Raw genomic sequence first — 12,413 nt, forward strand, 5'->3', positions numbered from 1 at the left:
CCTAGGGTGTGTGCTAGGGCCCAGGGTGTGTGTTAGGGCCTAGGGTGTGTGTTAGGGCCCAGGGTGTGTGTTAGGGCCTAGGGTGTGTGTTAGGGCCTAGGGTGTGTGTTAGGGCCCAGGGTGTGTGTTAGGGCCTAGGGTGTGTGTTAGGGCCTAGGGTGTGTGTTAGGGCCCAGGGTGTGTGTTAGGGCCCAGGGTGTGTGTTAGGGCCTAGGGTGTGTGTTAGGGCCCAGGGTGTGTGTTAGGGCCCAGGGTGTGTGTTAGGGCCCAGGGTGTGTGCTAGGGCCCAGGGTGTGTGTTAGGGCCCAGGGTGTGTGCTAGGGCCCAGGGTGTGTGTTAGGGCCCAGGGTGTGTGTTAGGGCCCAGGGTGTGTGTTAGGGCCCAGGGTGTGTGCTAGGGCCCAGGGTGTGTGTTAGGGCCCAGGGTGTGTGCTAGGGCCCAGGGTGTGTGCTAGGGCCCAGGGTGTGTGTTAGGGCCCAGGGTGTGTGTGTTAGGGCCCAGGGTGTGTGTTAGGGCCCAGGGTGTGTGTTAGGGCCCAGGGTGTGTGTTAGGGCCCAGTGGGGGTGACGGCAAACATGTAGAGACAGAAATGACATGCCGTTGTGTAAATAAGATAAATAACATAAGGCCATTTAGTTGGTTTAATAAAAGAGCAAGCTATATACCTGTTTTATAGGAAAGGTAACCTTAAATTATTTTTGTGATCGGGCGCCCCCCTAATATAATAGTAGGGGAAACACTGGTAGGAGAGGAGATCATTTCTATAATCTGCTATTGTTTACTACTGAGTTTGGTTCAGACAGTGTTAACAGACACAGTGCCAGTGTTCTGTCCTTAACGCATCCAAGACTTGAAACTGATGTTGTATTTGTGCTTGTTTATTCATAGACTGATATGCTTTGGAAATTTAGATTGTGTGTACCGGGTGGTGGAGTGGAGCTGAAGCAGAGAGATTAGATCTCTTCTGGGAAAAGGGGGCCCTGAGGCCGTTGCCATGACATCCCAGAGGTCTGTGTGTTTCCCTTCCTGAGCACTGTGGGAAACATCCCTCCCTAGCGTTGTTGACCCTGCAGGATGTGGGGGTCATGACCCTGGACGTAATGTTGTGTGTCTGTTTCTCAGGGATGTGGTCCCACACCATGACAGTACAGGACTACCAGGACCTCATCGACAGAGGATGGAGACGGTGAGATAACCTAACACCCCTCCTAACACCCCTCCTAACACCCCTCCTAACACCCCTCCTAACACCCCTCCTAACACCCCTCCTAACACCCCTCCTAACACCCCTCCTAACACCCCTCCTAACACCACCCCCACCCCTCCTAACACCCCTCCTAACACCCCTCCTAACACCCCCCCACCCCCCCTAACACCCCCCCTAACACCCCCCCTAACACCCCTCCTAACACCCCTCCTAACACCCCCCACCCCTCCTTACACCCCCCCCACCCCTCCTAACACCCCCCCCACCCCTCCTTACACCCCCCCACCCCTCCTTACACCCCCCCACCCCTCCTTACACCCCCCCCCCACCCCTCCTAACACCCCCCCACCCCTCCTTACACCCCCCCACCCCTCCTTACACCCCCCCCCCACCCCTCCTTACACCCCCCCCACCCCTCCTAACACCCCCCCCACCCCTCCTTACACCCCCCCCACCCCTCCTTACACCCCCCCACCCCTCCTTACACCCCCCCCACCCCTCCTTACACCCCCCCACCCCTCCTTACACCCCCCCCACCCCTCCTAACACCCCCCCACCCCTCCTTACACCCCCCCCCCACCCCTCCTAACACCCCCCCACCCCTCCTTACACCCCCCCACCCCTCCTTACACCCCCCCCACCACCACCCCTCCCTGAAGCATCTCAGTGTTGGGAAACCGCATGTCACTTTGTGGTCTAAATGCTTGAGCTTTTCCTGTTCTGTGTGTTTTCCTTCTCAGAAGTGGGAAGTATGTTTACAAGCCCATCATGAACAAGACGTGCTGTCCACAGTACAGCATCAGGTGAGGCCCAGGCCCTCCTGCAGGAGCCACGCTCCTCACTGGAACCTGGGAGATGAAAGGATTTCATTAACTGTTATTCATAATGGCCAGCAGGTTTCGGTTCAATCAACTTTAAACAATTAATAAAGGATGTTCTCTGTGAAGGTGCCATGCCTTGAACTTCCAGCCTTCCAAAACCCACAAGAAGATCCTGAAGAAGATGAACAAGTTCCTGTCTAAAGGGGAGATGCCTGCAGGAGGGAGTGGAGGTGAGATGTGTGGAGATGAGGTCTGGGCTGCGTGCGTGCGTGTGTGCGTGTGTGTGTGTGGTAAGGCATGGTGATTGATACTGTGCTTCTGTCCTGACAGGAGAGCCCATGGACTCATTCTTGCAGGAGGGGGATGTGGTGGAGCCGTCTGCTCTCTGCTCTGAGGGGGATGTGGTGGAGCCGTCTGCTCTCTGCTCTGAGGACACCCATTCTGTCACCTCCATCCAGGAGGACCAGAGTTCAGCCCCTCACACAGAACCTGCTAGAAAACCTGCTGCTGCTATTTCTGACAGCAGGCCAGCCCCTGCAGCACCCAAACCAGGTGAGGCTGACCACAGGAAGTTGACTTACCCGGCAGGATGTGAGATCAAACCTCCTTCTGGCAGCTGTGTGCTTTTTATACCTTCGGTCTTACCTGCTGAGTCTGTGGGTCTGTGGGTGTGTGGGTCTGTGGGTGTGTGAGTGTGTGGGTGTGTGGGTCTGTGTGAGTGTGTGAGTCTGTGGGTGTGTGAGTCTGTGGGTGTGTGAGTCTGTGGGTGTGTGAGTCTGTGGGTGTGTGAGTCTGTGGGTGTGTGAGTCTGTGGGTGTGTGAGTCTGTGGGTGTGTGAGTCTGTGGGTGTGTGAGTGTGGGTGTGTGAGTGTGTGAGTCTGTGGGTGTGTGAGTCTGTGGGTGTGTGAGTCTGTGGATGTGTGAGTCTGTGGGTGTGTGATTTGTGTGTGGATGTATGTGTGTTTTGTGTGCCAGGTTAAGTGAGCTTCAGATTGCAGTGATCCTGTCTGACCAGCAGAGTGCAGCAGACACTCATGGATAGACAGTAGGACTGCCTCAGGACTGCTTGTGCGGTTGTGCTTTTCTGAAGGGGTCTCCTCTCAGCCCGTCTGTCCGGATCCCTGATCTGGATCACTACAGGATGTCCTGAGGAAGACAGTAACAGCCAGTAATGAATCAATAACACCACCTGTACAGAGATAATAAACAGCTATGAGACAGGAAGCACAGTTTATTACAACTCCTCACTCACACCTTTTGGGAATCAAGCCCGGTCACCAAGCACAAGGCCCACAGGTCCACCAGGGTCCAGACCCAGACCCCTGGGGCCAGAACCAGACCCAAAACCAGACCCAGGGGCCAGAACCAGACCCCAGACCCAGACCCCAGGGGCCAGAACCAGACCCCAGAACCAGACCCCAGACCCAAAACCAGACCCCAGACCCTAGACCCAGACCCCAGAACCAGACCCCAGAACCAGACCCAAAACCAGACCCCAGACCCAGAACCACACCCAAAACCAGACCCCAGAACCAGACCCCAGACCCAAAACCAGAGTGTGTGTGGATGGAGAGGTAGAGAGTGTGTGTGTGGATGGAGAGAGAGAGTGTGTGTGTGGATGGAGAGGTAGAGAGAGTGTGTGTGGATGGAGAGGTAGAGAGTGTGTGTGTGGATGGAGAGGTAGAGAGAGTGTGTGTGGATGGAGAGAGAGAGTGTGTGTGGATGGAGAGGTAGAGAGTGTGTGTGTGGATGGAGAGGTAGAGAGAGTGTGTGTGGATGGAGAGAGAGAGTGTGTGTGGATGGAGAGGTAGAGTGTGTGTGTGTGTGGCTGGAGAGGTAGAGAATGTGCCATAGTTCTTTAGGAAGTGTTAACTGCTGGAATGGGAGCAGACGTCTTCCACAGGAACACATCTGTCATCTTCACACTTGCTGCACGCTCAGTCCTCAGGAGTACCTGTGTGTGTGTCCTGAGTTAGTGTGTGAGGTGGTGTGTGTGTTGGTGTCGCCAGGGGTCATAGATGGAGGTGATGTGTTGAGTGACTCAACGTTAACACGCCTGTTCTGGTGTGTTCCTGTGCCCAGGCGCACACCAGCCTTTAGTTTCAGGAGGAACTCATTTGAGCGTCCTGTCTCTGCCTGGCTGTGTTGGGTGTCCTGTCTCTGCCTGGCTGTGTTGGGTGTCCTGTCTCTGCCTGGCTGTGTTGGGTGTCCTGTTGGGGACTGTTAGGGAGTCAGGTGGCTGAGCGGTTAGAGAAACGGGCTAGTAATCTGAAGGTTGCCAGTTCGATTCCCGGCTGTGCAAAATGACGTTGTGTCCTTGGGCAAGGCCACAACCACAACCCTACTTGCCTCGGGGAGAATGTCCCTGTACTTACTGTAAGTCGCTCTGGATAAGAGCGTCTGCTAAATGACTAAAAATGTAAAAAATGTTGCCAGCCCTGCCCCCTGCAGCCCCTCCCAGGAAACACCAGACACCAAGCCTCACTCGCTTCCTGTCTGGAAACACCAGACACAAAGCCTCACTCGCTTCCTGTCTGGAAACACCAGACACAAAGCCTCACTCGCTTCCTGTCTGGAAACACCAGACACCAAGCCTCACTCGCTTCCTGTCTGGAAACACCAAACACCAAGCCTCACTCGCTTCCTGCTCGGACACCTAGAAAGTTGATCTGTTGAATCATTTAACAATTGTCCGTCTTTTTTTGCGTTACACAGAAAGCAATTTAAAATCTGTTTATCGCTCTGGATAAGAGCGTCTGCTAAAATGACTAAATGTAAAAGCCATGCATTTTGGATTATGTTTGTACAACTTTTTTTGTGCCACACAGAACGAAATGTAAGCTTTTCTGAGACTTTTTTTGTGCTGGTTTAGTATTGAGATTCTGGTGGTTAGCTAACCCACTCCCTGACCCCTAACCCTTTTAGGTCACATAGTGGAGTGTTGCTCTCTGTCGCCAGACAATCTTGCTGCAAATCGTGCTCCTTGGTTTGTATACACATGAATCCACTAGGCATATAAATCCATGCCTGACTGGTTTATTTATAATCTGTTATTGACCCAGCAACTATGAGCCTAACACAGTACAGTAGACTGTCAACCAGGATCGTGTATTGAAGTTGTTTGGTGGTCCCGGCTCAGAGTATTGCAGTCCCCCCTCTGCCCTTCTGAGGATCACTGCAAGCTGATGACATCACTCTGGACAGCTCTCCATCCCGCTCCTCACTGCCGTGTCTCTGTGAGGGGGGGCGGGGGAGAGAGAGACGGGGAGAGAGAGACGGGGAGAGAGAGACGGGAGAGAGAGACGGGAGAGAGAGACGGGGAGAGAGAGACGGGGAGAGAGAGACGGGGAGAGAGAGAGACGGGGAGAGAGAGAGAGAGACGGAGAGAGAGAGAGAGAGGGGGGAGAGAGAGAGAGAGGGGGAGAGAGAGAGAGACGGGGGAGAGAGAGAGAGACGGGGGAGAGAGAGAGACGGGGGAGAGAGACGGGGAGAGGGAGAGAGAGACGGGGGAGAGGGAGAGAGAGACGGGGGAGAGGGAGAGAGAGACGGGGGAGAGGGAGAGAGGGGGAGAGAGACGGGGAGAGGGGGAGAGAGACGGGGAGAGGAGAGAGAGACGGGGAGAGGGAGAGAGAGACGGGGAGAGGGAGAGAGACGGGGAGAGGAGAGAGACGGGGATAGGGGGAGAGAGAGAGGGGAAGAGAGAGACGGGGAGAGAGGGAGAGAGAGACGTGGAGAGGGAGAGAGAGACGGGGAGAGGGGGAGAGAGAGAGGGGGAGAGAGAGAGAGGGGGAGAGAGAGACGGGGAGAGGGAGACGGGGAGAGGGGGAGAGAGAGAGGGGGAGAGAGAGAGGGGGAGAGAGAGACGGGGAGAGAGAGACGGGGAGAGAGAGACGGGGAGAGAGAGACGGGGAGAGAGAGACGGGGAGAGAGAGACGGGGAGAGAGAGAGACGGGGAGAGAGAGAGAGAGACGGAGAGAGAGAGAGAGAGGGGGAGAGAGAGAGAGAGGGGGAGAGAGAGAGAGACGGGGGAGAGAGAGAGAGACGGGGGAGAGAGAGAGACGGGGGAGAGAGACGGGGAGAGGGAGAGAGAGACGGGGGAGAGGGAGAGAGAGACGGGGGAGAGGGAGAGAGAGACGGGGGAGAGGGAGAGAGGGGGAGAGAGACGGGGAGAGGGGGAGAGAGACGGGGAGAGGGAGAGAGAGACGGGGAGAGGGAGAGAGACGGGGAGAGGAGAGAGACGGGGATAGGGGGAGAGAGAGAGGGGAAGAGAGAGACGGGGAGAGAGGGAGAGAGAGACGTGGAGAGGGAGAGAGAGACGGGGAGAGGGGGAGAGAGAGAGGGGGAGAGAGAGAGAGGGGGAGAGAGAGACGGGGAGAGGGAGACGGGGAGAGGGGGAGAGAGAGAGGGGGAGAGAGAGAGGGGGAGAGAGAGACGGGGAGAGAGAGACGGGGAGAGAGAGGGAGAGAGAGACGGGGAGAGGGAGGGGGAGAGGGGGAGAGAGAGACGGGGAGAGAGAGATGGGGAGAGAGAGATGGGGAGAGAGAGATGGGGAGAGAGAGAGAGAGACGGGGAGAGGGAGAGACGGGGAGAGGGAGAGACGGGGAGAGGGAGAGACGGGGAGGGAGAGAGAGAGACGGGGAGAGGGAGAGAGAGACGGGGAGGGAGAGAGAGAGACGGGGAGGGAGAGAGAGAGACGGGGAGAGAGAGAGACAGGGAGAGAGAGAGACGGGAGAGAGAGACGTGGAGAGGGAGAGACGGGGAGAGGGAGAGACGGGGAGAGGGAGAGACGGGGAGAGGGAGAGACGGGGAGGGAGAGAGAGAGACGGGGAGGGAGAGAGACGGGGAGAGGGAGAGACGGGGAGAGGGAGAGACGGGGAGAGGGAGAGACGGGGAGAGGGAGAGACGGGGAGGGAGAGAGAGAGACGGGGAGGGAGAGAGAGAGACGGGGAGAGGGAGGGAGAGACGGGGAGAGGGAGAGACGGGGAGAGGGAGAGACGGGGAGAGGGAGAGACGGGGAGAGAGAGAGACGGGAGAGAGAGACGGGGAGAGGGGGAGAGAGAGACGGGGAGAGAGAGACGGGAGAGGGGGATAGAGAGACGGGGAGAGGGGGAGAGAGAGACGGGGAGAGAGAGAGAGAGAGAGACGGGGAGAGAGAGAGACGGGGAGAGAGAGTCGGGGAGAGAGAGAGAGAGTCGGGGAGGGAGAGGGAGAGACGGGGAGGGAGAGGGAGAGACGGGGAGAGGGAGAGACGGGGAGAGAGAGACGGGGGAGAGAGAGAGACGGGGAGGGAGAGAGACGGGGAGGGAGAGAGACGGGGAGGGAGAGAGAGAGACGGGGAGGGAGAGAGAGACGGGGGAGAGAGAGACGGGGGAGAGAGGGAGAGACAAGGGGAGAGAGGAGCGTTTGCTGGCAGTGGGACAGGCAGGAAATGGCTCGTTTCCTTATTGCTCCAAACAGGATGTGCGTGTGTAAGCTGTTGACATGGGATGCCTGAAGCGTTGGAGGGGCTGGCAGGCGGCCAGGGAGGGGAGGAATGAGTTACCGGAACTATTCTGGGTATACACACCCATCTATATATCTGTCTGCAGAACAGGGGCTGTGTGTTTCTGTGTTCTCCAATATATTGGTTATTATGTTGAAAACTCAGTACATTACACACACACACACACACACACAGCCAGGTCCAGTGTGTGATGTGGAATACCTACTGATGATTACCATGCTAACTTGCAGCTGGCTCCAGTTCTACTCTCCTCTTCTCCCTCTGTGCTCTCCTCCCCTCTCCTCCTCCCCTCTCTCCTCCCCTCTCTCCTCCTGTCCTCCCCTCTGTCATCCCCTCTTCTCTCCCTCTATCCTCCCCTCTCTCCTCCTCCCCCCTGTCAGGAGGTCTCGGCAGTGTGACTTCTTCCTCCCAACACAGTATCTAACTCCAGCCCTCCAGTCCCCTGGCAGTCAACAAGCACAGCCCATGTTGTTTTATAGCTTCTGTACGGATGATGTCATGTCAAGACTCGAGTACTTAGGAGGAAGAGAAAAGAAAATGACTTCCATGTAGCTCTCTCTTTAGTGGTGGAGCAGCTCTCAATACAACGCAACCAGCCTGTTAGCCCGAGGGGGGTCAGGGCAGAGCCATTGGAAACACAGCCTAACCCTAACACAGCCTCACACCCACAAACCTTGCCCCCATGTGGGACTCATCAGGGCTGGAGCCCTCTCTCTCTCTCTCCATCGTGTGGAGCTCTCTCTCTCTCTCCATCGTGTGGAGCTCTCTCTCTCTCTCCATCGTGTGGAGCTCTCTCTCTCTCTCCATCGTGTGGAGCTCTCTCTCTCTCTCTCCATCGTGTGGAGCTCTCTCTCTCTCTCCATCGTGTGGAGCTCTCTCTCTCTCTCCATCGTGTGGAGCTCTCTCTCTCTCTCCATCGTGTGGAGCTCTCTCTCTCTCTCCATCGTGTGGAGCTCTCTCTCTCTCCATCGTGTGGAGCTCTCTCTCTCTCCATCGTGTGGAGCTCTCTCTCTCTCTCCATCGTGTGGAGCTCTCTCTCTCTCTCCATCGTGTGGAGCTCTCTCTCCATCGTGTGGAGCTCTCTCTCTCTCCATCGTGTGGAGCTCTCTCTCTCTCCATCGTGTGGAGCTCTCTCTCTCTCCATCGTGTGGAGCTCTCTCTCTCCATCGTGTGGAGCTCTCTCTCTCTCCATCGTGTGGAGCTCTCTCTCCATCGTGTGGAGCTCTCTCTCTCTCCATCGTGTGGAGCTCTCTCTCTCTCCATCGTGTGGAGCTCTCTCTCTCTCCATCGTGTGGAGCTCTCTCTCTCCATCGTGTGGAGCTCTCTCTCTCTCCATCGTGTGGAGCCCTCTCTCTCTCTCTCTCCATCGTGTGGAGCTCTCTCTCTCCATCGTGTGGAGCTCTCTCTCTCTTTCCATCGTGTGGAGCTCTCTCTCTCTCTCTCCATCGTGTGGAGCTCTCTCTCTCTCTCCATCGTGTGGAGCTCTCTCTCTCTCTCCATCGTGTGGAGCTCTCTCTCTCTCCATCGTGTGGAGCTCTCTCTCTCTCTCTCCATCGTGTGGAGCTCTCTCTCTCTCTCCATCGTGTGGAGCTCTCTCTCTCTCTCCATCGTGTGGAGCTCTCTCTCTCTCTCCATCGTGTGGAGCTCTCTCTCTCTCCATCGTGTGGAGCTCTCTCTCTCTCCATCGTGTGGAGCTCTCTCTCTCTCCATCGTGTGGAGCCCTCTCTCTCTCTCTCTCCATCGTGTGGAGCTCTCTCTCTCTCTCCATCGTGTGGAGCTCTCCCTCTCTCTCCATCGTGTGGAGCTCTCTCTCTCTCTCTCCATCGTGTGGAGCTCTCTCTCTCCATCGTGTGGAGCTCTCTCTCTCTCTCCATCGTGTGGAGCTCTCTCTCTCTCTCCATCGTGTGGAGCTCTCTCTCTCTCTCCATCGTGTGGAGCTCTCTCTCTCTCTCTCCATCGTGTGGAGCCCTCTCTCTCTCTCTCTCCATCGTGTGGAGCTCTCTCTCTCTCTCCATCGTGTGGAGCTCTCTCTCTCTCTCCATCGTGTGGAGCTCTCTCTCTCTCTCCATCGTGTGGAGCTCTCTCTCTCTCCATCGTGTGGAGCTCTCTCTCTCTCTCCATCGTGTGGAGCTCTCTCTCTCTCTCTCCATCGTGTGGAGCTCTCTCTCTCTCTCTCCATCGTGTGGAGCTCTCTCTCTCCATCGTGTGGAGCTCTCTCTCTCTCCATCGTGTGGAGCTCTCTCTCTCTCTCCATCGTGTGGAGCTCTCTCTCTCCATCGTGTGGAGCTCTCTCTCTCCATCGTGTGGAGCTCTCTCTCTCTCCATCGTGTGGAGCTCTCTCTCTCTCTCCATCGTGTGGAGCTCTCTCTCTCTCCATCGTGTGGAGCTCTCTCTCTCTCTCCATCGTGTGGAGCTCTCTCTCTCTCTCCATCGCGTGGACCTCTCGCTTGCTCGCTCGACCGGAGCACCTGGGAATTAATTCATTAATGTTTTCAGTAATGTTTTATATATAACTGCTAGCGTTTCCTCTGTCAAGCCTTTTTCCTCTCACCTTGAAACGCTTTGGACTTGCTGTAGCCCAAGGTTGTCTTTGGAGTGGGAATGGATTAAGATCTGTTTTTCTAACCCCTCCACTCCTAGCAACACCTCTGGAAAGTTTCTCCTCCACTAGCTATTTTCTAATCATGTTTTCCTCTGGTGTTGGGGCAGGGCTGGGGCCTGACCCGAGCAGACCTCAGTGCAGGAAGGCCAGAGACGTGAGGAAGGAGCGCCGCCTGCAGAAGAGAAAGCAGGAGGGAGGAGTCTCCGCCCCCATGACCCCTCACCCTGCCACGCCCACCCAGACAAGCCAATCAAAAGCCCTGGAGGAGTTCATCAACAACTCCCTGCATGAAATGCCTGAAAACCCTCTGCACCGTCTAGAGGTGAGGAGAGGCGGGCTGTTCTGGACCGTGTGACAGCTGTAGAGTGTGCATGAGACCTGGACAGGTGCTCAGACCTGTCCTTACCCCCTCACCCCAGTAGCTTCACCATGCATGACGGGGGGACGACACCCACTCCTGGCCATCTCCCAGCTCCTCCAGTCAACCTCCCCTAGGCTCCCTGGTCTCCCTGCTGCACCACCCATAAGACTCACCCCGTCTCCCCCAATCAGCTTGATTAGATTACTGTGATTGGCTGTGATTACTCATTCAATTTCCTTAAGTGTATGGATAGACAGGATGGTGGGGGGAGGGTTGAGCCAAGCTGTTATGATCCAGGCTGTTATGATCCCGGCTAGATCATGTTTACACCAGACCAATTAAACCTCTCCAGAAGCACTTCATCATGAGCTTGGCTGTGAATGTGACAGGCTGTCTGACTCAAGGAGCCAGCACACTCAAGACAGAACACACATGGGCCCAAGAGAGACAGGGAACACAGAGGAGACACTTCCTGTGACTCATCATCTGTGGAGGCCTGAGCTTGGGTCTGCCTGCCTGCCTGCCTGCCTGCCTGCCTGCCTGCCTGTCTGTCTGCCTGCCTGCCTGCCTGTCTGTCTGCCTGTCTGTCTGTCTGCCTGTCTGTCTGTCTGCCTGTCTGTCTGTCCACAGTCAGAAATCTCTGCTCTGTGCTGCTGTCAGAGCCCAGCAGGGGGCAGGATGACCACATGGTTTACAACTCTAGAAGTAGCACCTCTCTGCCTATCTCTCTCTCTCTGTCTCTCCCTCTTCTGCATGCCTCTCTCTCTCCTGTCTCTCTCTCTCTCTCCCTCTTCTGCATGCCTTTCTCTCTCCCTCTCTCCTTATATCTGTCTGTGTGTCTCTTCTTCTGTCTCTGTCGTGGTGCTGTGTGTGTGCGTGCGTGCGTGCGTCTGGGATGCTTATCAAAGACACCAGGGTTTGTCCCTCACACAGCTTCCACACTCGCTCCCCAGTAAGAGCTTCAGAAGGTCAATACCTCCCAGTCTCAATTAAGCCTCTGCAAGCTGCTGGTATTAAGTGGCATTATTTCAACATTCCTGGTGAGGGTTAGGGTTAGTGTGTTGGTGCTGTATCAGCAGGCTGTGTCTGATCCAGACCTGCTGGATAAATAAGACTGTCGGCTATCAAAGGGAATCTCTAGAGTTTTAGAACTAAATGAAAAAGGCCTTTTCTTACTATTATCTTTTACCTACGGGTCCAACATCGTTGTTTGAAATAGAGCAGTGTGTGCCAAGTCGTCATCTGAGAGCCCAGCCCTCGTCCAACTCAAACAAACCCGGGTTAGATTCCCCATCCTGCACTTTCTACAGGATTCTAGTGGCATAGATGCGTTGGCCAACAAAAGCTTCACAAAGGAGCGATGTTTAATTAAAAGTGAGCGTATGGATGTGAAGGCTGCATTCTCCCGCAAGAACACTGTTCCGCCCCCAGAACAGCCCCAATGTGACATGGTGAAACACTGGGCATGGGGTACACACACACATACAACACGGTGGTGTGAAGTAATTTCTTTGTTTTTCAGCTGGCCCACCAAGGTAAATGTAAAATGTATTTTATCTTGACGACAAAACGTTTGTGGTATTATCTGTGCTGTCATGATCTCGCAAACGACACTCCTGGTCTCCATGGAGATGGATACAAACACACCCTCCCCTAGCTTCCTGTTCCGGACCCCCCTCCCCTCAGGCAGCAGCTAGGTCTCCATAGCTACAGCTAGGTCTCCATAGCTACAGCTAGGTCTCCATAGCTACAGCTAGGTCTCTACAGCTAGGTCTCTACAGCTACAGCTAGGTCTCTACAGCTACAGCTAGGTCTCTACAGCTACAGCTAGGTCTCTACAGCTACAGCTAGGTCTCTACAGCTACAGCTAGGTCTCTACAGCTACAGCTAGGTCTCTACAGCTACAGCTAGGTCTCTAC

At 55.6% G+C, this 12,413-nt stretch overlaps 1 protein-coding gene and 1 long non-coding RNA gene across 2 annotated transcripts in view; one reads left to right on the top strand and one right to left on the bottom strand.

The window, feature by feature from the left end:
• The window catches only part of LOC134022707 (uncharacterized), a 110,317-nt gene that overhangs the window by 45,463 nt on the left and 52,441 nt on the right, over positions 1 to 12,413 (bottom strand). The window lies entirely within an intron of this gene.
• The window catches only part of LOC134022705 (arginyl-tRNA--protein transferase 1), a 41,626-nt gene that overhangs the window by 2,483 nt on the left and 26,730 nt on the right, over positions 1 to 12,413 (top strand). The window contains exons 2-6 of the mRNA XM_062464458.1: positions 1,123 to 1,186; positions 1,948 to 2,010; positions 2,155 to 2,258; positions 2,359 to 2,580; positions 10,241 to 10,455. Of these exons, the coding sequence (XP_062320442.1) occupies positions 1,123 to 1,186; positions 1,948 to 2,010; positions 2,155 to 2,258; positions 2,359 to 2,580; positions 10,241 to 10,455 (668 nt within the window). The remainder of the gene's footprint in view (positions 1 to 1,122; positions 1,187 to 1,947; positions 2,011 to 2,154; positions 2,259 to 2,358; positions 2,581 to 10,240; positions 10,456 to 12,413) is intronic.

Source organism: Osmerus eperlanus, chromosome 6 (genome assembly GCF_963692335.1).
Source record: "Osmerus eperlanus chromosome 6, fOsmEpe2.1, whole genome shotgun sequence".
NCBI classification, from domain to species: Eukaryota; Metazoa; Chordata; class Actinopteri; order Osmeriformes; family Osmeridae; genus Osmerus; species Osmerus eperlanus.